Source organism: Morone saxatilis, unplaced genomic scaffold, assembly GCF_004916995.1.
Source record: "Morone saxatilis isolate NCDOM2014 unplaced genomic scaffold, NCSU_SB_2.0 Contig9, whole genome shotgun sequence".
NCBI lineage: Eukaryota > Metazoa > Chordata > Actinopteri > Moronidae > Morone > Morone saxatilis.
The window spans coordinates 22,022,495-22,046,867 of NW_023340268.1; the positions used below are offsets into that span (position 1 = coordinate 22,022,495).

General features: G+C 38.9%; 1 protein-coding gene across 2 annotated transcripts; it reads right to left on the minus strand.

The window, feature by feature from the left end:
• Positions 1-10,614: 10,614 nt before the first annotated feature.
• Positions 10,615-21,145, minus strand: tmem106bb (transmembrane protein 106Bb). Of its 2 annotated transcripts, none has more exons than XM_035681144.1 (8): positions 21,013-21,145; positions 18,211-18,414; positions 17,871-17,934; positions 16,341-16,500; positions 14,435-14,575; positions 14,302-14,351; positions 13,513-13,566; positions 10,615-13,429 (listed from the first exon to the last, which is right to left on the minus strand). In XM_035681144.1, exons 2-8 carry the CDS (start codon positions 18,404-18,406, stop codon positions 13,291-13,293), a joined length of 804 nt encoding a protein of 267 aa, XP_035537037.1. In that variant the 5' UTR covers positions 18,407-18,414; positions 21,013-21,145; the 3' UTR covers positions 10,615-13,290. The 2 variants fall into 2 exon arrangements, with proteins under 2 accessions (XP_035537037.1, XP_035537036.1); XM_035681143.1 differs by having other exon boundaries at positions 20,993-21,139.
• Positions 21,146-24,373: the final 3,228 nt, after the last annotated feature.

Consider the following 24,373-nt stretch of genomic DNA (forward strand, 5'->3'; position numbering starts at 1 on the left):
TGACATTGGAAAATTACAGGTGTATCCATTTCTACTGCATTTATATCAGAATCCACTGATCTTCTGGCAGGCATTTGCTGGGCAACCAAATTTAATCTTTGTGTCCATTCACTATATGTACATGCAGTAATTAAGTTAATTTTCAATTTATAAATAGCTAGATATCAGAAAATTGATCTGAGAAAAAAGATTTCTTGGTTGCACATTGATCCTAAGTCTTGACATTTTTCAAGAGTGCATTGGCATGATGAAGCCCGGGACAGGGAAAGAAGTGTGGTAGGGACGAAAGGAAAGAAAACATTACTCATAGCTGTGTCTAAAATAAGTCAATACATCTAAAGTGTGACTAAAAGTAAAGTCAAACGGAAATAGTGTGTAAATAGGTTGGTTTCCACAGCTACAACACTATGTTACTGTGAATTTGTGAAGTCTGCAGTGTTATACATTGTAATATGCCTAGCTTATAGTATGTAAGGTTACTGCAGTACCAGTAAACACATTCTAATTTCCTGCGATTACCAGATTTCACCCAATAACTTTCATAAAACTTAAATAAAAGTTACACCATATAATGTTATGAATGATAAATCAGAATAAAAAAGCTTATCTGTATTTTACTGACTTGTTACACTTGCATATTTTGTTGAAATGGAACCTGGTGAGTGAGAAAGAGGACGTGTGTATGCTATTTCTGAGTACAGAAATGGTAATATTCCGGCAGCTGGGGCACCAAAAAAATGCTGTAAAGTAACAAGACAAACACTTATTTTACTGTTAATTGTTGGTAATTTTATGTAATTTTGGTTTTATTATTCATATTTATCATATTAACAGTATTAAACTGAAATGTAACAGTTTAATCTACTGAATTAACCATTTTACCTTTAAAAAAAATATAGATTTGTAAGTCTAAGTAATTTTCTTTAAATGATTAGTAATAAAATGATAATTTAAAGTTACAGATTTTTCATGTTATTTTACATTAGACATGGAAATTCACATTCCATTTTTGTAATTTTATTAATGTTTTCATGTATTAAAAAAATACAGAAAAAAATTACCCATAAAATTACAGATTTTTTTTTAACAATGTAGGCTTTAAACGAACTACATCATGGTCACATGACTTAAACATCCAACCTAAAATCTAAAGTTGTAAAGATTGAGTTAGAATAGTTGTAAGAGTATAAACACAACAAGGCTGTAAAGGCTGAGTACATAAATCTCCATGTTTGGTGAGCTGATGTTTAGCAAAACCTATGTAGCCTCATTTAGCCACTTGTTAGCAACCGCCTTTTTGAAGACACATAAAAGCGTCAAGAATTCACAGATGGGGCATTTAGTGACATATCTTGCGTCATAAAACTAAACATGAAAGTCTTTTACGCTTGTGTTAACAGACTTTATTTCAGACTTCAAAAACCCATTGACTTAAGGAGAGGGAACCGGAAGTGCTAAAATGCTAACTCATTTGTGACTTGATACTTGAGTCATAAGTAGTAGTAATATCCCTCTGGAGTCTGTCTATCCATCAGTGAATCCATGGAACATCTGTTATCTATAACATAACTTTATTTATCATGTAGAGACAAGCTGAGAAACCCAGTTGAAAGTGGTGATGAGGGGGCTTTCACACACAATCCCATTTACACCAGACTATAAGAAAATGTTTAGAATACTGTGAATTATCAATATTTTCAGTGATTTACAATGATATACTACTGACTGAAGAAGTAACATTAGTGGGTAATAGCAGCGTCAGCAGAAAGCTCAACTGTTTCTCACAGTTACTCACCAAACTGCACGATAAGTGTTTGTGACAGGAAGTGAGCATTGTGAGATGGCCATTTGCATGTGTGATTAATGATTAATGCTAATGGTTTCTCAGACAGAGGACAAGAGCAAGAAAACATCTTAGTGGTATTGACTTTCCGCTCTCAGAGGAAACAGAGAGTTTCACTGCTGCAAGAAGGAAGTATTGTCACTGATCAAAACATTTGACAATACTTGGCTCATTAGTAGGATAATATATGCATTAAGAAGGCATATTTTATCGTATAGGCACGAGTAAGGGTGAAGTTTCCACAGGAAATGAGGGCACGTGTCCCTCTCACTAACAGCTTCAGTTTGATAAACTCTCTAATATCTCTAACACAATCTAGGAGGAGTTGATAAAAATGTCGATATTATCTAGGTCTCTTTCAAGTAAGTACATGTATTCATGGTAATTAGCTGAACAAGCAGCAGTGAGTGATATAATATATAATTTGGAAAGCCCAATTCCAATATAGTATGCCATTTGCTAGACTGATATAGATATTTAAACACATGGAATTGCTTAAGAAGATCAATTTCTTGAGCGCAAGAAAAAAATTATTTTTACATTTGCCCGTTTCAAATACATTTACAGTCATAGTTGGGTTTTAAATGAGTACCCCGGTGATTTAATATTGCACTTATAAATAAAGCTGGAGGACTTGCAAAAGACAGAAAAAAAAAAAAAAAAGAATGGTCAAAGTTGAAGCAGCAGAGGCCAAACACTGGATACTTCATTTCCCATGATGCAATGTGATAGAATCTTTTATGGTTAATTCCATTTGGAGCGGGAAGTCGGAATTTCAGAGTTCCAAGCTGGAAGTTCTAACTGAAGTCGGATTTCCTACGAGGAAAGTCAGAAGAACATCACCCAATCTCAATCCCAATCTCAAAATCCAAGATGGCTGCTGCACTCATCAACTAAGTGAAAACTGTTGTAAAATACTGTTTATTAGCACTTCTGTCTTTAGTGTCTCAGTCGTACACACATTACTGTCCAACTTCTGTCTGTGGATGTTTGTATGAACAAAACACAGCGTAATGCATCAATGCAATTATCAACTGGTATTGCTAGAGCTTGGTTATACGACACGTACTGGAACACGGCCAATTCGGCTCATGCCCAGCTCTGACAGTACGTGTCATTACAACAGCATGCAATAATACTTACTGTCAGTTAGACACAAGATGTGGCAGTGGAAAAAGCTGTAAAAACAACATACAAGTCTAACATGTTACCATTAGCAAACAGTTATTTTATTTGATCATGAACACATCCAGCAGGCACAGAGCAACATTAGCATTCCCTTGGAATGTGCCCATATAACTATATCCCCTCAAATTATGTTATTATTATTATGTTAATGTTAATTATTATGTCTCTACACGTTTTTGCTCACAGGAAACACACAATGCCTCATGAGCAGCAGCAATGAGGTTTCCAGGCACTAGATTAAAGTGTTCCTGCTGACAGGTGCTTAAACTGCTCATTATATAACAACAATTATTATTTCTCTAGAATTGTCCCAATGAGCCTAAATATTTTTTCTTACACGCTGTGTAAACACATCTCATTTCCTGAACAGAATAGGTCTCATAATAGCACTTTCTCTTATATTCTGCTCTGGGGCACACACAGATTACAGCATGTGCACGAGTCATTCAAAATCAATCAATACTTCCTCTTCACTAGAAGCAAATTAGCTCTTCAGTCTGTCCAGCAATCAGAGAGAGAGAACAGCCCTCACATCAGCATCCTCGTGCCACTTTACACGTTAACATTCAGGTTCAGGACTGGATTCAGCATTCGGAAGAGCCAAAACACACGCAACTGGTTGGTTCACTCAAATTACAAAAGAAAAACGTTCTTTTCCCTTCCCTCTTCTCTGGTATGTAGTGTTAGAGAAAATAATTCAAGTCCAGTTCAGAGGTTTGCTGTAGTGGGGTGAGTTTTATGACCGAAGGGTTAAATTGACAAGGAGACAGGAGACAGCAAGAATACACATTTCGTATAATGACAAGATCAAGGGTGCATATGACAGATCAAGGAACCAAACGAGCAGAGGCTGGAAACCGCTCCCAGACGTCACGTGATTAGCAAGTCTGCTCATCATTCGTCAGTAGCAATGCTTTTGTGTGTCCAGGTTTTTCTGGGAACTCTGCCTCCACCCTAATGCAATTTAAGTAATTAAATAAAAGTTACTCCAACAGAATTTGTTGGGGACCATTTTCAGTGTCAGATTAATCCACATTAGGTGCTCTAGTGAGTATTTGGGCCAAACAGATGCTGTATATGGTGTATGATTGAGTCAAAAATAAACTACAGTGTGTGTGTTCATGGTAATGAAGGAACATCACCCTGGGCGCAGATAAATTATTTCTAAATCATTTATGTGATTGCGAATATATAATTAATAGAAGCCAACTGGTCTTTTAAAATAATTCAAACATAAACACAACAGCTTTTGTAGGTTTAGCTTTAAGAATCTGAATCAGAATCAGAATCACTTTTATTCGCTAGGTATGTGTGCACATACAAGGAATTTGAATCCAGTTTTATGTTGCTCTCAATGTACAAACACAGATTAACAGTATACATAAACAGAACAAGTTCAGCAAAAAAAAAAGACAGACTTATATGTACAGTTACACATATCTATAAACAAACATTTGTAGACAGTATCTATCAACGCAATAAAAAGGTTTAAAAATGTAACTGGTGAATTAACTTATCCCCCAGCCAGATCCATATAACCTCGTAAAACCTCAAATAATAGTCCAGGCATGTACTTGTTTGAACAGCCTTTATTCGAGACAGGCCGTTACTTGAGACAGGCATTTATTCTTAATTTTCAAATCAGGAGACTAATTCCGGTCGTCTAAGTACCATAAACGTTTATTTCACTATTCAAATGTGCGCTGGACGACGTTAGTTTGCTGCTGTGAACACCCATTGCTCATTACAGAATTTAGCATTACATTAGAGTTAAAGTGTACGGTATCTCAGTCAATTTTGCTTGACCAGTGAGTTTACAGAAAATTGTAGCTGTAATTGTTCATTTGGGTGGGGGTGAAAAATTAGCCTAAGGTACGCTCAGGACAGGATTAGAATCACCTCACTCCTTTAAAATATATATCCAGTCTAAAGGAAGCTTTAGCCAACTTTGTAACTAGCTAAAATCTCATTCTGAAAATACTCAACATCTTCAAGCCAGGGACTGAGCCAGAGGAACCTGATTGTTTCACAGATGATCGGTCTCATGTTCTACTGTCAGGATATAGAGAAGGTTTTAGCAAATATGACAAAAAGTATTTTTTTTACTACTACTTAAGTTACCTACTGCAGCTTTGAGAGTTATTAAGATGATTTAGTACAGTTAATTCTAAACAGGGTCATATTTGACCCACTTATGGGGGAGTGCTATAACCTGGTTATATTATAACCTGTCTAAGTCTAAGTCATATATGTATATGTTGCTATGTGCAATTTTGTTATTATAATTTTTTTTTTGTGGGCTAAATACACATCCAACAGCCAGGTACTTCCTTACACACACACACACTTAACAACTTCAATACTCACTTCCACAATCTCTCTCACACAGAGCAAGCGTTCATTATTTTCTGATATTTTGATTTGATGAATTGTATCATCTTTTACTTCTGCTTTTTGGCGATAGTGTCTTTATGCAGTCAGTAACATAACAGACTGACAATTCTCCTATGAGCTGTTTTTATAATGTTCCCACATGGAAACAAGCACAAGGGTAAAATATTAAAAACATACCTCATCAACTCACCGATTTAATGAGGAACATTATAAAAACAGCTCATAGGAGAATTGTAAGTCTGTTATGTTACTGACTGCATGCCAGGGATTACTGGCTGAGTCAGTAGTCAAACTGGAAAAGTTGACTCCAAAAGCTCCTGAAGGGACTGTTGCTGTTTGTTTGTTTTAAATACAACAACATTTCTACTTAGAAGTGTTCAGCAACAGTTACCCCTTACCATTATGATTAAAAAAATACTGCAATTTAAGTCTAACATGATAGCATGATGATAATCTCTTCTTGGTTACACTATTTCCATCAATCTGTATTGCTTTCCTCAGGAGGCTGCAGAGTGGTTCTCTAGAATCTGATGTGAAATACACACGGGACGTTTTCTACACCACTTTCCTGTCATGAATGTTATTACATTCACTTATTGTTCATTTCCTTTATTTTGAGTCGGGGGAGAAGAAAAATGGACTCAATTGAGAAGACTTACCCAGCCAATAGTGCAGGTGGTAGAAAAAGCTCTTCTTCTGCTGGATAGTTTTTAGTGCTGCGAGCGATCACATACGATCTTCCGAGTGCTAAAAGGGCTCCCATGCCCAGCGCATCTCTGGCCCCCCCACAGCGCGACCAGCTCCAGAACTCTCAATCCCCAATAAACCTGCAGGCGCCTGCCTGCTTCTTCCCCTGCTTTTGGGTGAAGCCTCTGTGTGTGTGGGTGGAGCAACCATGGTCTGCTGGCTGCTTAGGCCTGTGAGGATTGGTGTGCAGCGATCCCAGGCCGAGGCGTGGGGCAGCAGGAGCGAACACACTGCTGCTTCTCGTTCCTGGAGCACTCGACAGACTGCTAGGTGTAGCAGCAGTTGCTTTCTCACTTCTGCCTTTCTCTCCCTTGGCCTTAGACACATCACCACAGTGGGCCTGGTCCACATGCTGCCCAACATACACCACACCAGCATCCTAAACACACATGAATCGGCAAGCCTTTTTCAGCCCACTCATGTCGTATACGTACTACACACACACAACACACACAGCACACACACACACACACACACACACACAAACAACACAGGAAGTATATACCGCTTGCATGTTTTAAGGCTAAATGAAACAACATTACTTTGGATAATTTCGCATAACTTATAATAATATAATGTCATGTAATTAAAAGCATAATTTTTAAACACATTTCGCCCACATGCCCATTGTATGCGATTAAAGCTTAAATTTTTGGGGGCCCCACTTGGGCCAGCCAACATTGACAAACATTTAAAATCGTTATCCCCTGTCAAATGCCTAACGCCTCCGCCCAAACAGTTGTCTATTACACAGCCAGCAGTCACGCAGCAACTATCATTCATTTGCCGAGGGCCATGTTTGGCTTGTCCAAGCTTGAGTGTTAAACTGAGTAACAGCTTCTGCATTCAAATTTCTATGGAACACTGTCGTATGCTTGGTGTGCCTATATAGGCTGATTGTGTACTGTGTATCATCCCAACAGCTTTTTCCAACAATGTGTCAAACTCAGAGAAATCTGTTCATTTTATTCAGGTTAACGCCCCTGCCTGTTTCACTGTCGCCCTGGCAATGGCGTCATATCCCCTTTGGTGCATGCGTCAGCGTTGGTCGGCTTGCTGCCAAGAAGCTGCTCATATACATGACTGTTTATCCAGTCTGCCCACATTTTACCATCCACTGTTTAGGATTCTTAGGCTGCTTTTCTAACTCTAGCATTTGAACCGGATGGGAAGGGATTGTTGAATCAGCTTTGGACGTCTGGATTTTCAGCGTATCAGAGAAACGAGCTGAGCGCTAACCGTGTAGGCACGCAGCTCAGCTCGCCAGGGCCACCTCCAGGACGCTTCCTTGCCTCGTCAACAGTTCGCGGCGAGCCGGAGCAAGCCAGGCTGATTTTTAATGTGGAACTGCTTAATTCAGTGTTTTTAGCGATTTTAATCAGTGGGGAATCAAAAAGTTATTTTTATAATAGTTACAAACCGCAGCTTTAAATGAAACTTTACACTACTAGCATATTTTCTCTGTTCATTAAGTATTCAATCTGGCAATCTGATCTACAATCAGAAAAGCTGTATTTATTCCTACTTAGGTATAATACAAAAGGGCTCAGTAGAAGAGTTCAAGAGTTGGTTTCTGTTAGACTGTTCCAAACTGCTCAGCACTTAAGACATAAAATATTCCATTATTACTAAATAAAAAATGAATGGTCTGGACCACACGGTGCCTGGATTTAATGGGTGGTTGCTCTACCATCAGAAATATATTTTATTTCGGGATATTTCCATTGCCTGTGTAAACTCATGCTTTTATTCATTGACTTACTTCTAATACATTTCATGGTGGTTTATTAAGTGGCACTGAGGTTAAAGGCAGGAAACTGCCATCTGGTATGACTTCCTCTGAGCCTGAGCCTACTGCATCAGAGTGCAAACAGTTTACCTCCATACTGGTGTAAAAAGAGATGCTTGGTCCGCTGCAATGTCTAAGATATACTCTGCACTATAAGTAGCCCATTTCTCTGGTTTTGAATGTACAGTACGAAGTATCACAGAGTTGATTTTTGCCGTGTAAAGACTTGGTCGCCGGTTGCAACAGTAGACTTAAAGTTAAGCACGGTGAGAGCAAATAGAGCAGGGAGTGACAGTAAGAATGTCCCTAAAGGTAAATATGTAAGTACACGTGGATGCTGGAGGTAAGCAGACCTGATACAGCGCTAGAATGTGAACATAACTTTGCGGTTGCAGACTAAAGGCAAGATAATAAAGAGTGCACTGGCAGTTTTAATACAGAGCTTAATGCTTAAATGGCTATGAGAAAGTCTGTGTACTTAAATCACTGGATGCAAATTCTTATTATAACATTGTGAGACATTATTAATTTCACTCAAGTGTGATTTGTGCAGATTAACACACAACTCTTCCCCAACCACTCTCACCATATCTCTCTGATACTGTTTTGTTGTCTGCCCGCTATACTTTTGTTTCTCTTCTTTGGTACATAAACAGGGAAGCAAAGCAGTTCTGAGACAGGCATGGTTGAGGGGTCATGCAATATCATATAGTAAATATCCATAAGAAACACTTGGAGAATCCTCAAAACACTCCATATAAAAGAATTACTTGGCATATGTCATGTTTGCAGTTGCGCCTTACTGTTGTGATCGCAACAGGGTAACTTGTTGGAGTGACTAATATCCCTATGTAAGAACGGTTGGTACAATTTAATCACACTAAGCTCAAACTCATATTACTTGTACAGTTAGTTATAGAATACTCGGTTATGCCCAGGCTTTCTGGCCACAGCTAACAACATTGAGTATTCAGCGCCACTTTAATGGGGATGATCAAATAAATGGCGCTCCTCTAGAGAAATCAATCTTATTTTAAATCAATACAAATATATTTACATCTCACAGACAAAAGCAAGAAAATATGCATGTAAAACAACCACGCATACTCACAACAACCGAAGAAATATGATCCTGTTCTTCATCCACTGCTGGAATTTTTCTGTCCCCATGTAAGTCAGACCTGTTTTGACAATACTTATGGAATTTAGACCGACGCTTTGTGTCCCAAAGGTTCAGCCCACCAACCCAAAGCTTAAGTATATGATGACCAGAGAATGAGACTCAACAATCAACTATCTTTTTTGGCTCTGATTGGTTGTTCTTTGTTCAGGCCCGGTGCGGATTCTGCTGGAAATGCCATTAGAGCACTACGGAGGAGCCACGAGGGAACCTGATTGTTTTACAGATTATCTGTCTCCAGGCTACTACTGTCAGGATCATAGGTGAAAGTTTCAGCAAATATGACAAAGGTTATTTTTATAAAAGTTACCTACTGCAGCTTTAAGGTTGCCTCTGCATAATTTGATATTTAAAATTTTCTTCTTCTACACTGGTGTTATTCTTTAGACTTGAGCACAGCTCTGCTGTTTTAGTCCAGATTTTAGTGTTGCTATCTTCCTCCTTACAACTCTGGGATGTTCTAATTTTGGTCTGGAGTTAGATGACGTTCTAGTGAAAGCCTTCAGTCTCCTGTAATATTTGAAGTACACAAACAAATCGTTTGCCAGAGCCAGAGAGAGATCATTCGAGCTGTTTAGAGTCGAACCGTCATGCAAATCCACCTCCTTAGTGACTTCAGTGTGATATGAGGTTTGGTGTTATCACATGACCAGCAGTAGTCACCCCAATCTGAGTACATTTGTATATCAGGATCGACAGTCTTGCACAACAGCTGATTCAGTTTATTTAAACAGATGTTCTACGCCGATAACTCGCGTGATTAATCACATGATGAAGAGGATGCAGTGTCAGTTTCACGTGAGTAATGTTACTGTCCTCTGTGTCACACCACTGGCAGCTGCAGTTCACTCAGGGAGAACAGCAAGATGTTGGACCTGATGCTAAATGTTTTTATTCTCTCAGACCGGAGAATGGCTGTTGTTTCAGTGGACACATATTGAAATCAGATTAGGCAGTTTAGAACAGCCGGGTTCTCAAAACGCAGTATTCTGAAAATATTCTGTTACAAACATCATACAAAAAAACATTTCTAAACATTTTATATCATCTTTGGTGCTGACAGCCAGACAACAAATGAAGTCCTGAAATCTGCTCTCTTCTTATCAAACGCTTGCACACATTTGCAGGCACCTTTGCAATTATTTTGCACCAAACGAAATACATTTGAAAAAATGTATCAGAAATGCATCAGGACAGTGATTTCAAGGGGCGTGGCCTCGACACCAAACAAAGTAGCAGGAACTGCGAGCTGGAAGTCAGAGTCTGTGTCCACGCTGGAAACAGAGTCCGCTGGAGCTCTTACAGTCACTACAAACACATTCACGGCCGTTATAAATGTTTCTGTGCGGTGCCTGTGTTGTATGTTTGTAGCTGAGCTAGCAGCTGTGTTGTAGCTAAGCTAGTGGCTCAGAGAGGCTAACTCTCTGGTATGTGTGTGTGTGCGTGGGATCAAGGTAAAGACTGCACAGATAATCATGTTTTAAAACTTTATTCATGCTCCCACAAGAAACAGTCACTATGAATAATGACAAACAAAATGTTTAGTGACATTAGAGGTAGTCTAAATTAGAGGCGTCTAAAACAGCTTTTCAAATGTTAAATGTTAATAAGGTTAGAATTAAAAGAACTAATCATAAATGTGCTTTTCTTCAAATCCCACTCGGTACAAATGTTACAGCTGTAGTTTATCAAAGTCTGTATGAAGATATTATTAAGATCATTTCTAAGTATTTACAGGATGTTGATATAAATCATACACAATTTTAGATATGCCAAATGTTATTGAAATTCAAAATAGGTCTGGTACACAACTCGACAACATTCGGTCAAAGATGAAAAAATATACGACTTTTTAATCAACAAAATAAATTAGATGGAATGTTGGAGAAAATATCGGTATTTTCATTTATATAAGGTAGAAAAACTGATTCATCATCATCATCATCATCATCATCATCATTTCTAGGAGGAGACCAACACAAGTAGACCTGTCACCATAACTTCTTTTGCTGAACGATATATAATGATCATATAATAGTATAATAATGTACTGTATGGGCTCATATTGGAGCTTGACCACACACACCTGTAGTGTAAGAGTGAAAGAAAACGTCAGTGTGAGTGAGTGTGTGTGTGCGCGTGTGTGTGCATCCACCTCCTCGTGTCCATATATGGAACCATAAGTCGGTAATGCAATTATTGCGACAGGCCTAAACACAGGTTGTAGTTAGTATGCATAATACGCAATTCAACATGTAAAGCTGTAATGGCCATTCAATCACAGGATGCCCCAAAATACTTCAATAAAACACCTATCAGCAGGATAGGGAAAGTGGTCTAATGATGCATTCAAGAAATGTTGATAAAAAAAAAGAAGTCTACTACTAAGTTGTCATGTTTGGATTATGGACAGACCGATGAATCAATCATCTAAACAAGTGCAACAAGTAACTCCCCAGCTATCAATTCACTTAAAAGATGAGTACTGAACAAATATTTACTTACTTTGCCCTCATTAGCAAATCTAATGCTTGTGGAGATTCCACTGAAATGAAATTCTGATGGGCGCATTTGTCCTCAAGGATTAAAATTAGCTTATGTTGCAGCCACAGCAACCCTTTCTTATGAATAGTGGTTAATTGAGGGTTGATTTCAACCAAACCAGCGTTGGTGATTGTTGGAAAGACCAAAGAGTTTTAGAGTTCTGCTTTGTTTCTTTCTGAGATGCTGGTACTCTAGTGCAACATCCAGTGGCAAGTCAATTTCGTATATATGCCCTTTAAGTCTTTAAATAGCAAATTATAGATTTAGAGGATTTTTCACTTCTATCTTCATTTTGTAACAAAGTTGTAGACAAAAAAGAAACAACAGTGTATAAACTACAAGAGTGAGCAACCAACAACCAAATACTACAGTAGGTAAGACAGTAGATTGTACAGATCCATAGCAGACAGTGCAGTCAGACAGAAACCCTATGACGACATGAGCTAATCTCAGAATCAGATACAGCAGCATCTGCATTCTCTAAACACCACCTTTTGTTGATCCCAACACACTGCGGTGGAGGAACAGGCTTTAGAGACCTTGGGACCGCTAATAAAGTGTGCATTTTAAATAAAGTGCATTACGGTTTGTTAGGTAGTGAATTATCTCTGTCAAGTTTTTTTCTTTTTTGCTTAGGGGCACAACTGGTAAACCATAAATCATAGATCAAGGTTTAAAAGACAAGAGTGTAGTCTATTAATCGCAGTGTCAATACCACTGGAAAGAATCAAATCCCATACTAAATCATATCACAGATTCTTTGAGAGCAGTTGTTATCTCTGGAACATAACTTCATTGTTGCTAATCATTGGAAGCCTATTATTCAGAGGCAACATTCAACTACAAGGTTATCTTGAGATATCAAGTATTCTCATCATTATTCATTATTAGGATTTTCTCTTTATAAGCACTTAAAAGTGTCTTTATCTCAGAAACGCGGGGTTTGTACTTTGTGGTCTAAACATCAGTGTTTTGGAATCTTGGAATTCCTCCACTTTTTCATGACAAAGAAGCAGCAAATAGCAGAGCAAAAATGATAAGTAGTGTTCCTAATACTGCTTATTATTTCTTCCAAGTATCACATTTCTATATTTTTTGGAATACTAAATACTTATACTGAAATAATAACATAATAGAGACATTGATGGGTGGATCACGTAAGTAGAAAAAACATTTCTTGTAATTTAGAGGTAATGACCTTAAAATTACAAGAAGCTTATGTCATTATATCTATGTTACCAGGAAACTGTTTCTTAATTATGTGATTGGCATCTTGGATTAAACAGTAGTTTTCCTGTAACTATGAGATAAGGATATCATAATATGAGATTATGTCTAGCACTTTAAATGTATGACATGAAAAGTCATAATGATGAGCTATCTCCATTTGTGTTTTTCTTTGCATAATGCAAGTCATTTCCGTAAGAAACTAAATCTTTTTCTTATGTTGGTGTGGATTTCTTCTAGCACTGATATTAGAGTGAACACTGTGGTATCGTAACAACAGGAGTTTGTTGCAGGTGGAGGAGAAAGGAAAACTGAGTAAAACCATCTAAGGCCAACTTCCAGGGCCCGAGTCAGGGCTGGTGAGGGGGACCAGGGCTGTTACTCAGCAGGATGCGAGATGCTCAACGCCTTGGTCATCCCTCTGATAGAGGTGGTGTTCCCTCCACAGTCGACATACTGGTACATCTCCTGAGACACCTGCTCCGCGTGACCAAAGTACGTGGTGGTGACGGTCACTCTGCGAAGAGGGACAGAGTGAGGCCACGGACAAAAACCAAACACGGTGAGCTCAAATGTTTAGGTGAAGGATGGACAACTTACTGCATCATGACCACAATGTTGTGGACCTTGATGGTTTGCAGAGTGCAGTAGTCGCTGGAAAAATAGAACAAGTGCTAGTAAATATGGACAAACATGGACGGACATCTGGCTGCTACTCTCTAATGCACTGTTAGGGTTGTTCCATATTATATTGTTCATTGCAACTTTGTACATTAAGCAACTTTTCAGACCCTCTTAGGGCCTTTATATCTAAAAACCGGCTCATTTACAATCTTATTCAGACCATCAGGGAAATGGCAAGAAATATATTCAAATATATTATATTATAATTCATTCCCATGAATGCTGCTCAGAGTAATCGCAGTCCACAGGGTTTTCCTATAGCATAGCCTATATGTTCATAGTTTGTTTTTAGCTTTTAAATATGTAAATAGTTCCTTTGATGTTCTCCCACCCTTTTGTAGGTTTTCTTTTAACCTTTTTAGGTCAAATATAAGATATCCCAGTAGTGAGTTTGTGATTATTTGGTTTGCATTTGCACTGCAAACTGCAGTCATACATTTATTGATCACAAACAAGAAATAGGAACTCAACGAATGAGTAAAAGAACAATATAAAACTGACACACCTTGGGTGATTGCAATTTCTTATTCAGATAGGAAGTACATGATGGAAGTCAGAGAATGAAGTAAAAACTCATTTCTATTTGGGACCCTTGTTGTTAAGTCTGGGACAGCTGAAAAATAAAACCTCTGACTGACGTGTGGAAGCGATCAGAAGAAGATCTAAATCCGTTCCATACTCTGGTTTAGTGTACTCAGTACTTACTACATATAGTTCATCTCATCTGCGATGGTGGTGGGGACCATATAGTCAATCTGAAAATGGAGACAGCAGTACAGCGTGAGCTCGGTACCCACATAGAGGAATGGTTAACTGGTGAACAGACGCTGAGCTTTACCTGTTTCATGTCCAGAGGACTGATGGCAGTGGTGTTACTGATGCGAGATTTGCCGATCACCGTCTTGGCGAACTGCACCTGAGCTGTGATGTTGGCCACCTCCACTGAGTAGTAGTTGTTGTTGGTGATATTGAGAGTGTTCTGGAGGAGGAGCAGCATTGGGAGAGTTCATTAGTATTCAAGCAGTAGACGTGTTTCCTTAACTCATACAACTCAAAAGCAGTGTTTGATGATGTTACAGGTGTGTGTTTGTGGCTGAGGGAGTTTCTGCTAAGCCACTGGCACCACCTGCCAGCATTTAGTGTTTAACTCAGAGATAGCTCGTGTTATAGAAGATACAGACAGCTTCCGCCCCTTTACTGGGATTTTACAGTGTGCTGGCGGCTGGATATGTACGTGACATATCATTTATATCAATCATTGGTACATCTTAGGGACAGGTTGCCGTGCTGTGCCGCCCAAGTTACTTGCAATTAGGGATGTACAATATGGATATTTCAGCCAATACGATAACCGATTAAAACCTGCTTCTAATGGCTAATATCAGTGAGATAAGCGATAATTGCACATTTTTGTATTTTAAATAAATTGTAGTTTTTACACACCCGGTGGCAAGAAAGGCTGAAATGTAGTGAGCTAAGACAGATGATTTAATATTCCATAGCTCCTTTTTAACCCAATCTAACTATTAAAGAACGTCAAAAACAACTTCACAGGAGCATGAAGCCTGTCAAACATTTTCCATAGGAATTCAAAATAAATACATATTATCACTGTCTGGTAATACAAATATTTTATGTCAACACGAAGGTCTATCTAGAGCAAAATGACCTGAAATCATAATTAAAATCTAAAGTAAAATCAGTGTGTTTTACATCTCTAAAGATAGGATATCGTTAAGATTTTGTTTTTTGATCCGGTACTTTAAACTTTTTTTTAGAAACCAAGAGTAATGGAATTTATGAATGACCCAAACCTGCAGGTCTGCTCTCATGATTAGACCCTGAGCAAAAACAAAATAGGTTGGTAAACTGGTATACACTGGTCGCAGACTAGTAATTTACCAAGTACACTAAATGTTACTGTGAAAACAATCAGGTTCCTCTGGCTCCTCCTAGTGCTCCTAATGGCATTTGCAAGAATCCACTGGGCCGGATTGTTTCTCAGATTATGTGTCTCATGTTCTACTGTCAGGATATAGTGAAAGTTTCAGCAAATATGACAAAAACCTATGTTTTATTAAAGTTACCTACTGCAGCTTTAATACTAAGTTTTGGTTCCCATCTCCACACATATATAGATGTGATTTATAGGCTACTTGACTGACATGGTCTCTGTACTATCATCTCTTCCTCAACTGCAGCTGTCCACCAGTCTCATCTTGATCTGTTTTTCCTATGAGAGTTACCCTGGGCATTCATAATTAAATCAAAGATGTGTGATCTTGTTGCAAACTTTCAGTGAATTGCACCAATTGCTTCGTTTGTATAGAGTTATTAGCAGGGGGCTACACATTCACTGCCCAAAGATTGACACCCAGAACCCCAGAACACAGAAAACAAAGGAAATACACAGTGACATAGCAAACTCAGCACCTACAGACCGGCAACCAAAGCACTTTTCTCTGTTCTTTGAGATTATTAACCATTTATCCACCAGAGGACAGCAAAGACACAACTACTGGGCACTATAGAGGGGTGTCTAGTTTCATACATTCTCTCTGTTGGTAAAAAACTGAAAAGATGGTTCATAGGCAGTAAAAATATTGATGTGGAATACTTAGGCAATCCTTTTTCCTAAACATTAGCCATATCCCTTGTGTTGCTGCATCCTCCAGGTTTTGATCAGTAACAGGGTTAAAAGGCATTTAAATCACACTGTAAGCTCCAGCGGTTTCACTGCTCACCGTGATGTTGAGATAGACGCTGCGCTTGTCTTGGTCGTAGCTGACGAACACAGACTTCACCCCGACGTAGGACACATCAATGGAGCGAGGGAAGAGGAAGAAGACGGCCAGGCTGGACAGTAACAGGCAGACCGCCACTGACACTGATACATACAACTTCCTGAGGAGGACACAAGTCAACCACACAATGTCAGCTACAACATGTTACACAGATTTCACTTCACATTTATACATGTACTTTCATTTCTTAATTTCATTTTCAGAATGTTGGTGGTCAGTATACATTCTGTCCAGGTATCAACTCCACCACACCACATTAATCGCAGTGGGTGAAAGGGTTTTGATGAAACTTTTATCGTCCATCTTGACAACCACCAGAGAGACAGTGGAAGCAGTCTGGGAACCCACCGGCTATCGTCTGACACCGATTTAGCTCTGGAGGCAACGACCAGCTTTTCAGGGCTTGCAATGTAGACAGCGGATGTCCAGAAAATGTAACAGAAATCTGGGCCAAGACTTCCTCTACAGTCTCATTAGCAACTTCATACACACAAATGACAAAAAAAAGACACATTTTGGGAGCTATTATTTTAGCAAAACTATTTGCAAATGTGCGTTGAGAGTTGTGTAACTGTATCTCAATCTCTGTGTGTGTAATCTGATGTGTAAATGTGTTGAAATAATCTGTAAATATGTACTGAGATCTGTAAATGTGTAAAAAAAAAAAATCTACAAATCTGTGTTTAAATTTGCAAATGTATTACGATTTGTAAATATGTAGACAAATCTGTAAATGTGTATATAGATCTGAAAATATGTGGCCAAATCTGTAAGTACAGACATATTAATTATTTTATTATTAATTCATATGGCTGAGAAGTATTTACTCCAAGAGGTGTAAATACAGACAAATCATTGGTTACAACTTAGGCGGGACTTTCGTTGGCTGTCGTATTACACAGCTCCCACCTCCGAAGGCCTGAGCGGGGGTTATGGCAGGGTCAGCTCAGGGGCCAAACCCAGCAACAAAACACCACCTTGGCCTCACTGTCGTCAGACTGGTCTCCATCTGTATTCACACTGAGCTCAGACAGCTACAGTAACCAGCTGCAGTGAACTAGCTAGCTGCAACAATAAAGCGAATGTTGTGCGTCCACCAGAAAACAAATCACAAAAGAGAGCAGCCGGAGGACTTCCGAGGAAAAACCACATATTCATTTCTCCAATAAACATGATCCACTTTACCAAAATCAGTGAATAAAGTTTAATGTTGTGTGTTTGTACCATTAACAGAATATATGAGTTTTGTACAGTAATCAGTGAGGCCAGGTCATCAGAAACCAGGTCATTTCATTTTTCCAACCTAATTCTGGACTCATTTGTGTTCTGATAAACAGTAAATTAAGTAATTTAAGTGTCCCATACCGCTATTTTCCTAGTTTTATCTAAAACATAAGCAAATTATTTTTGAACAATGTTGGTGGCTCCGTCAGTGCTTTGCAAAGGACACACAAAGACAAAAGTACTTACGTCCTCCTGGGCCGCAGTCTTTGGTCACTGTATGGAATCAATGCCACAAGTTGATTTTCTTGTCCTGAAACACAGGTAGCAATCAATAGAGTCACCGTCAGCTGTTGGACAGTCTGTGATGCAACTAAAACCTGCTTTAAATGTAACTTCAGGATTATCACTGGCTATTGTACAATCATGTGGCTATGGAAGACAGGCAGCTAGCTCTTCAATTCAATTCAATTTTATTTATACGCATCAATTCATAACAAAAGTATCTCAGGACACTTTCAAACAGAGCAGGTCTAGACCGACCTCCAGGCTCTTCTGCCTGCTTGTGTAACAGTTAGACTGGTGTTACCTCTGGGGATCCTCCCGGTGCCCTGACATGTTGGACACGTCACACTGTCCCGTCCTGTGAACTCCACATAAGGAAACTGGGAGATGTCTCCGCCCTTCCCATCCTCAGTCTGGGTGTCCTCCAGAGGAGAGGTCAGGTTGTCGTGGCCCTCATCGTGGCCTGTCTGCTTAGTAAGGTGGGAGAAAGACTTCCCCATAGTCACACCTGGAAAACACAAGTAAGAATGTGACTCCCATCTTTCAGCTGTCCATACCAGAGTTCAAAGCTGATTGCCACGGAGCAATAGAAAGGCAATCTTTAACGAGTAAACAGTAAGAGCTGCGATAGCGATCGTTAGAAAATCAATCAGCAATCCATTTTGATTATCAAATAACTGTTTTGAGTCAAAAAAGGGCAAACATCTCTGGTCTCCAGATTCCAAATGTGACATTTTGCTGGTTTACGTCTTCGATGATTCTAAAACTGAACTATACAGTTTAGGTCCATTATATATTGTACACTGCCCAAGTTTTCGTTATTTTAGCTGTTTACCCAAACAATTGTTCAGGAACTCAAAAAGGCCTGGACGTCACAAGAAACAAACAGTGGTGGATGATCGCAGGATCCTTTCTATGGTGAAGAAAAACCCTTCACATCATCCACCAAGTGAAGAAACACTCTCCGGAAGTAGGGTGTATTCAGTATTAGTCTACCATAAAGAGAAGGACTTCATGAGGAGCAAATACAGAGGGTTTCACCACAAGCGTCCAAACATTAATCAGCCTCAAAACATAGGAAAGGCCAGATTAGACTTTGCCAAAAAACATCTAAAGGAAGCCAGCCCAGTTCTGAACAGCGTTCTTTGGAAGAGCTGAAACTAAGATTTCAACATGGTCCAGAATGATAACTGTGCTCAGAAGTGATTGGCGCTTCACAGGTACAGATAGGCAGTGGACCCAAAAATACTGCAAAAGCAACCCAGGATTTTTTAAGGCAAAGAAGTGGAATATTCTGCCAATGCCGAGTCAATCACCAGACTCAACCAACGAGGCATGCATTTCATTTTGCTTAAGACAAAAGTTAAAGCAGTACAGGACCCACAACAAGCAACAACTGAAGACAGCTGCAATAAAGGCCTGGCACAAAGGACCCAGCGTATTGGTGATATCATGGGTTCCAGACTTCAGGCATCATTGCCTGCAAAGGAATTCTCAACAAAGTATTCAAAAGCGAACCATTTTATTGATGGTAATGTTAATTTGTCCAATTATTTTTGAGCCCCTTGAAATGTGGGAGACTTTGTATCAAATGGTTGCACATTTTAAACGTTTGGATTAGGATATTATTGTTAACCCCTGAATTAAACCTGAAAGTCTGGCAGTTCAATTGCAGCTCAGTTGTATTCATTTCAAATCCAACCTGTGGTGGCATGCAGAGCCCAAATCATGAAAATGGTGTCACTGTCCAAATATGTCAGGGCCTAACTGTATTTAGGCTGAGACTAACAGATAATCTCATGTACTACTGTAAGGATAGAGTAAAAGTTTCTGCAAATGGGACAAAAAAAATGTCTTCCATACTGCAGCTTTAAGGGTATTATTGTTAAATGTAAGGGGAATGGTTTTGGCTGCAAAACCCCTACAGTGAGACTGAGACTGATGTACATAATGGAAGAAGTGACTGCACAACAAATGGAAAAGATACTTTTATGCAGAGATGGACACCTGGACCTCTGTAGCTGGCTGTTTGAGTTTATAGACAACCTTTTTTTGTCTTGTCTTTTTCTCCCCTACAAGGTTTTACTGTTCATTGAAAACGAAAAAGAGCTTTGTTCAGTGCTCTACAAATAATCAAAATATTATAAAAATCGCTTTAAGGCCAAGTGCAATATTAAATGTGACACAGCATTATAATGAAGAGATTCCCGGCCTACAAATCCTGTTCTCCACATATTTGTTTGGTACAACAAATGTCACATCATCATGATTTATGGTTTTATTCAGTAAAAGTTTAATTTGGAATATAAAAATAATCATCCCCACTAATCGGGAATCAGATGGCATTCTCACTATCTGTCAAAATAATCGCAATATGCTTTTCTTTTTTTTTTTTTACCATATCAAGCAGTCCTACACGATGCAAAAGCGCATACCAAACAACACAATGAAGAGTATTAATGTTACCAGTAATGTAACGTTAGACTAAACATGACAATATGCCTGAATGGTAAGTGAAACAGCTCTGCATGATAAATGAGCTAGGCTGATATGATTTGGTGTCCCCACTGCCAGCCTCTGGCTGACGGACAGTTAGCATAGCATGTGTGGCCTTCCTCGGTACAGCTTCTGTTGGTAACATCTAAACTAACTCCGGTCCACCAACTAAACTGACGTTAGTTAACGTGAAGTGTAGTTAACAGCGCTAACATCAGCTCAGTTTCGGCCTGTGAACTTTAGGTTGGAGCTAGTGGCTCAAACGTGCCACGAAGGCAGCTAACGCTAATAATACACTGGCAGGGGAGGAGTTACTGTCAGTGTCGATGTAGCAAACAACATTACACAACAAACCGAAGCTAACAAGGAAACAAAATGCCTTCTTAACAGAAACTGACGTTAGCCTGCTAGTTAACTTCCAGACAGCTAACAAACTGTCAAAATCTGAACATAAGCCGTGTATAAGCTAACGTTATACGGTTAGCTAGACTACTCAGCTAATGTCATATCAAACACAGTCTGTCTTTAAGAAGTCAGTGTGCGAACTGCTGCAGTAACCTGTAGACAGGGTCAGAGAGAATGAACGTTACCTGAATGTGACTTTATTTACCAGATCACTGCTGCTTGCTACACGCTCAGTTTGTTTATCCTCTGAGAAACAGACATGCGCGGGGATGATGAGTTCAAAAGCGTAGGAGATACCGAACTCCAGTTAAGAAATGCAATTCAGTTCAATTCAGTTGTATGCCACTAAGAAAAAGACTTGTAGAGTCGAGATACTTGGAGAATGAGTGATACATTTGCCTACGCTTTAAGCTGATAAAGGAGCTACTACTTAAAGCTGCAGTAGATAATTTTTATAAACAAATATATATTTTTGTCGAATTTGTTGAAACTTTCACTGTATCCTGACAGTAGTACATAAAACAGATAATCTGTGAAACAATCAGGTTTCTTCGAGAAAGGTAGCAGAATTTATTGCTGTCACATAGGCTGATAAGATGGCTTTTTTATTTAAACAGCACCGATCAAAATAGATTTTCTTACCACAGCATTTTATTTCTTATGTATGGTAAAGTCAGAAAAGTCATAGAATAATCATTTTACTTTTGGATTTGCTGCAGTTTACACTTACACAGTAGGTCTCATGTGTACGGGGAGCAATTTGAACCAAAAGAAAAACAGGAAGAAAAGAAAAAAGAAAACACAACAAGAAGAGCAAACATGTTGTAAATATGTAGTCTGCACTGCAATGCAAGCAGGTTCAAATAATCCTGAAATAACCAACATAATAAGAGAACAGTCTGAAGTTGTCGTTTACTCTATAATTGGATTCATCCACTGGGTGGCAGTGTTTATCCAAGTTCCCTAATGTGTGTGAGGACATCAGAGCTGATCCATTCAGTTATCTGGCAGTGTTCACCTCGTAAGTTATCAAACGTTTATCTATATCACGTAAGATGATTACAAACCTCATGTTTCAACATATTGATTGCTTTTTCTTTTTTTTTTTACAAACTTTAGAAGAAACTGAAGTGAAGTCAAATTGAATTATGTCATTGGCAGATTATTTTTGTTCTTGTTTTATCAAGCTGTGATAAAAGACTAAATGACGTCTCTCCAGTGTGATCTCTAGTCACTTCCAAATATAAATGTAGGCTTATTGTATATAATTCATGACAGGTGCTCGTAGAAGAAGGCTAACCTTGTTAAAAAAGACAGAACTAGATTGTAAATGTAACTAAGTATGAGGACAATGTGAGTGAGATCATTTTTGAGCTTAATTTAAATGTAGAGGAGGACATTTGACTACATGTTGACTCACATTATCTGGTGCTGATTATGCTGTCATTTGCCACAAGGCCTGTCCAAGTAATGACATCACTGCTGCTCAGTCTCCCATGCTCTGTCTTTGGCACGACCAGATTTCAGTTACTGAGATAAATAGGACATGTCAGCACAATATCCCCATCATCACTACAAACACTGACGAAATGCTCTGAAACCCAAATGTGCTGTCAGCAGCAGGAGGACAGAGTCTGCACTCAGCTCACACTCAAACAGACAGGCTGAGAGGACTGGTTTTATTGGGAGGACTGGTTATGGTGGGACATAGAGGCTGAGAGGACTGGTTATACTGGGACATAGAGGCTGAGAGGACTGGTTATACTGGGAGCACTAATATAGTGGGACATAGAGACTGAGAAAACTAGTTATACTGGGACATAGAGGCTGAGAGGACTGGTTATACTGGGACATAGAGGCTGAGAGGACTGGTTATAGTGGGATATAGAGTATAGAGGACTGGTTATACTGGGACATAGAGGCTGAGAGGACTGGTTATACTGGGATATAGAGTATAGAGGACTGGTTATACTGGGACATAGAGGCTGAGAGGACTGGTTATACTGGGAGGACTGTCAACTTCCATGCACTCTTAACCTGTGACTGAACCCACACACTCTTGTTTTTTTACCCTCAGACCTCAGGGCCTCTGTGTGTGCTGAGTTGTAGTAATTCATCAACAATTCAGTGTACATTAAAAATTTAGTTGGGGGGGCCCAGTAGCTCACCTGGTAGAGCTGGCGTGTTTGGCCTTTTACATTACACACAGTTGATTAAAGCTGCAGCAGGTATTTTTTATTAAATGATTTTGTCAGATTTGTTGAAACTTTCACTATATCCTGACAGTAGAACATGAGACAGATATCTTTGAAAAAAGGTTTCTCTGGCTCCTCCTAGTGCTCCTAATGGGATTTGTAAGAATCACGATGTCAAATATCAACTATCAAATATCAGTTGATCAACAACAATCAACTCTTCAAGTCACCAACCCAAAGCATCTTTCCATCTTACTTGGCTCCAATTGGTTGTTTTTATACAAACTATTGACTTGAGCTTTAAAGCTACTCAAGGGGGAAAACTGATTACAAATATTAGGAAGTGTCCTTTTTGACCATTATTTTGTAGCATGAACACCATGGTCCATCTATTCATTTGGTCCAAACCTATCAAGGCATTAAAAGGAACAGACCATGCATGGTCCCATTCCAAATTAAACAGGTCATACAATTCGCTTGAATAAAGAGCTCAGCGATTTTGGCCATACGTTAACATTTTCAGCATATGTTTGGGTAGTATTTATCATATATTCACTGCAGCAGTTTAGCAGTTTTGCTAGTGCAATATGGTGCAGTACTTCCAACTGCCTTTGGTATTTGGTGCAAATATAAACAGTTTTAAAACACTTTAACTGCTTTATGCTTGGGGTATGGTTATCTAACACAACAGAAATATTTAATTGCCAGTTTTAAAAAAAAAATGTACTTTATTATTTATTTAGAAGCCAGTTCAGAGAGTCAAAATAAAATGTGAAAGCCTTTACTTTTCTGAAACGCTAAACACTGAGGCATGGTAGTAATCTAGTTATATAAATAATAAAGTAAGATATTGAATCAGGTCCTCAAAGTTCCTACTTTCTTTTCTACATAATGCATGGCTGTAGTTAAGATCACTGTGTGGAGACCAAGCCAAATCCAAGACCAGGGACAGCTGAATGTGATGCAAGACAAGGTCCCGACGGGGACCAGACCAAATCCTGACTGAGACCAGAACTAAAACCAAAATAACCAACGTCTTTCTGAAATGCTTCTAGTTTCCCGAGGGATCAACGGACATATGGAGTCATAAATCTGTTGGAACTTTTGCCAATATCGTCACTATACACAAGACTGTAATCCCTTCAGCTGTTAGTGGTATTGGAAGGGAAAAAATATCAAATTATGTAAATTGGCAGGAAGAGTTTCAGTCTATAAAATAATATTAAAGGACCATATCAATATTTGGACCCGTTTTTACATCCTTAAGTGCCCACCATCTTTCAAAGCATGTTGACTCCAGCATCTGGACTCCCCAGGAACCTATGCCAGGATCCTGTTTGTGGACTTCAGCTCTGCTTTCAACACCATCAT

Excerpts from the sequence above, each read along its gene's own strand:
- tmem106bb (XM_035681144.1), bottom strand. The coding sequence starts at position 18,406 with ATGGGGAAGTCTTTCTCCCACCTTACTAAGCAGACAGGCCACGATGAG. Across the intron at positions 14,576-16,340 it reads GCGTCTATCTCAACATCACG|AACACTCTCAATATCACCAA; the intron begins GTGAGCAGTGAA and ends CTCCTCCTCCAG. Across the intron at positions 14,352-14,434 it reads GTCCTCTGGACATGAAACAG|ATTGACTATATGGTCCCCAC; the intron begins GTAAAGCTCAGC and ends CTCCATTTTCAG.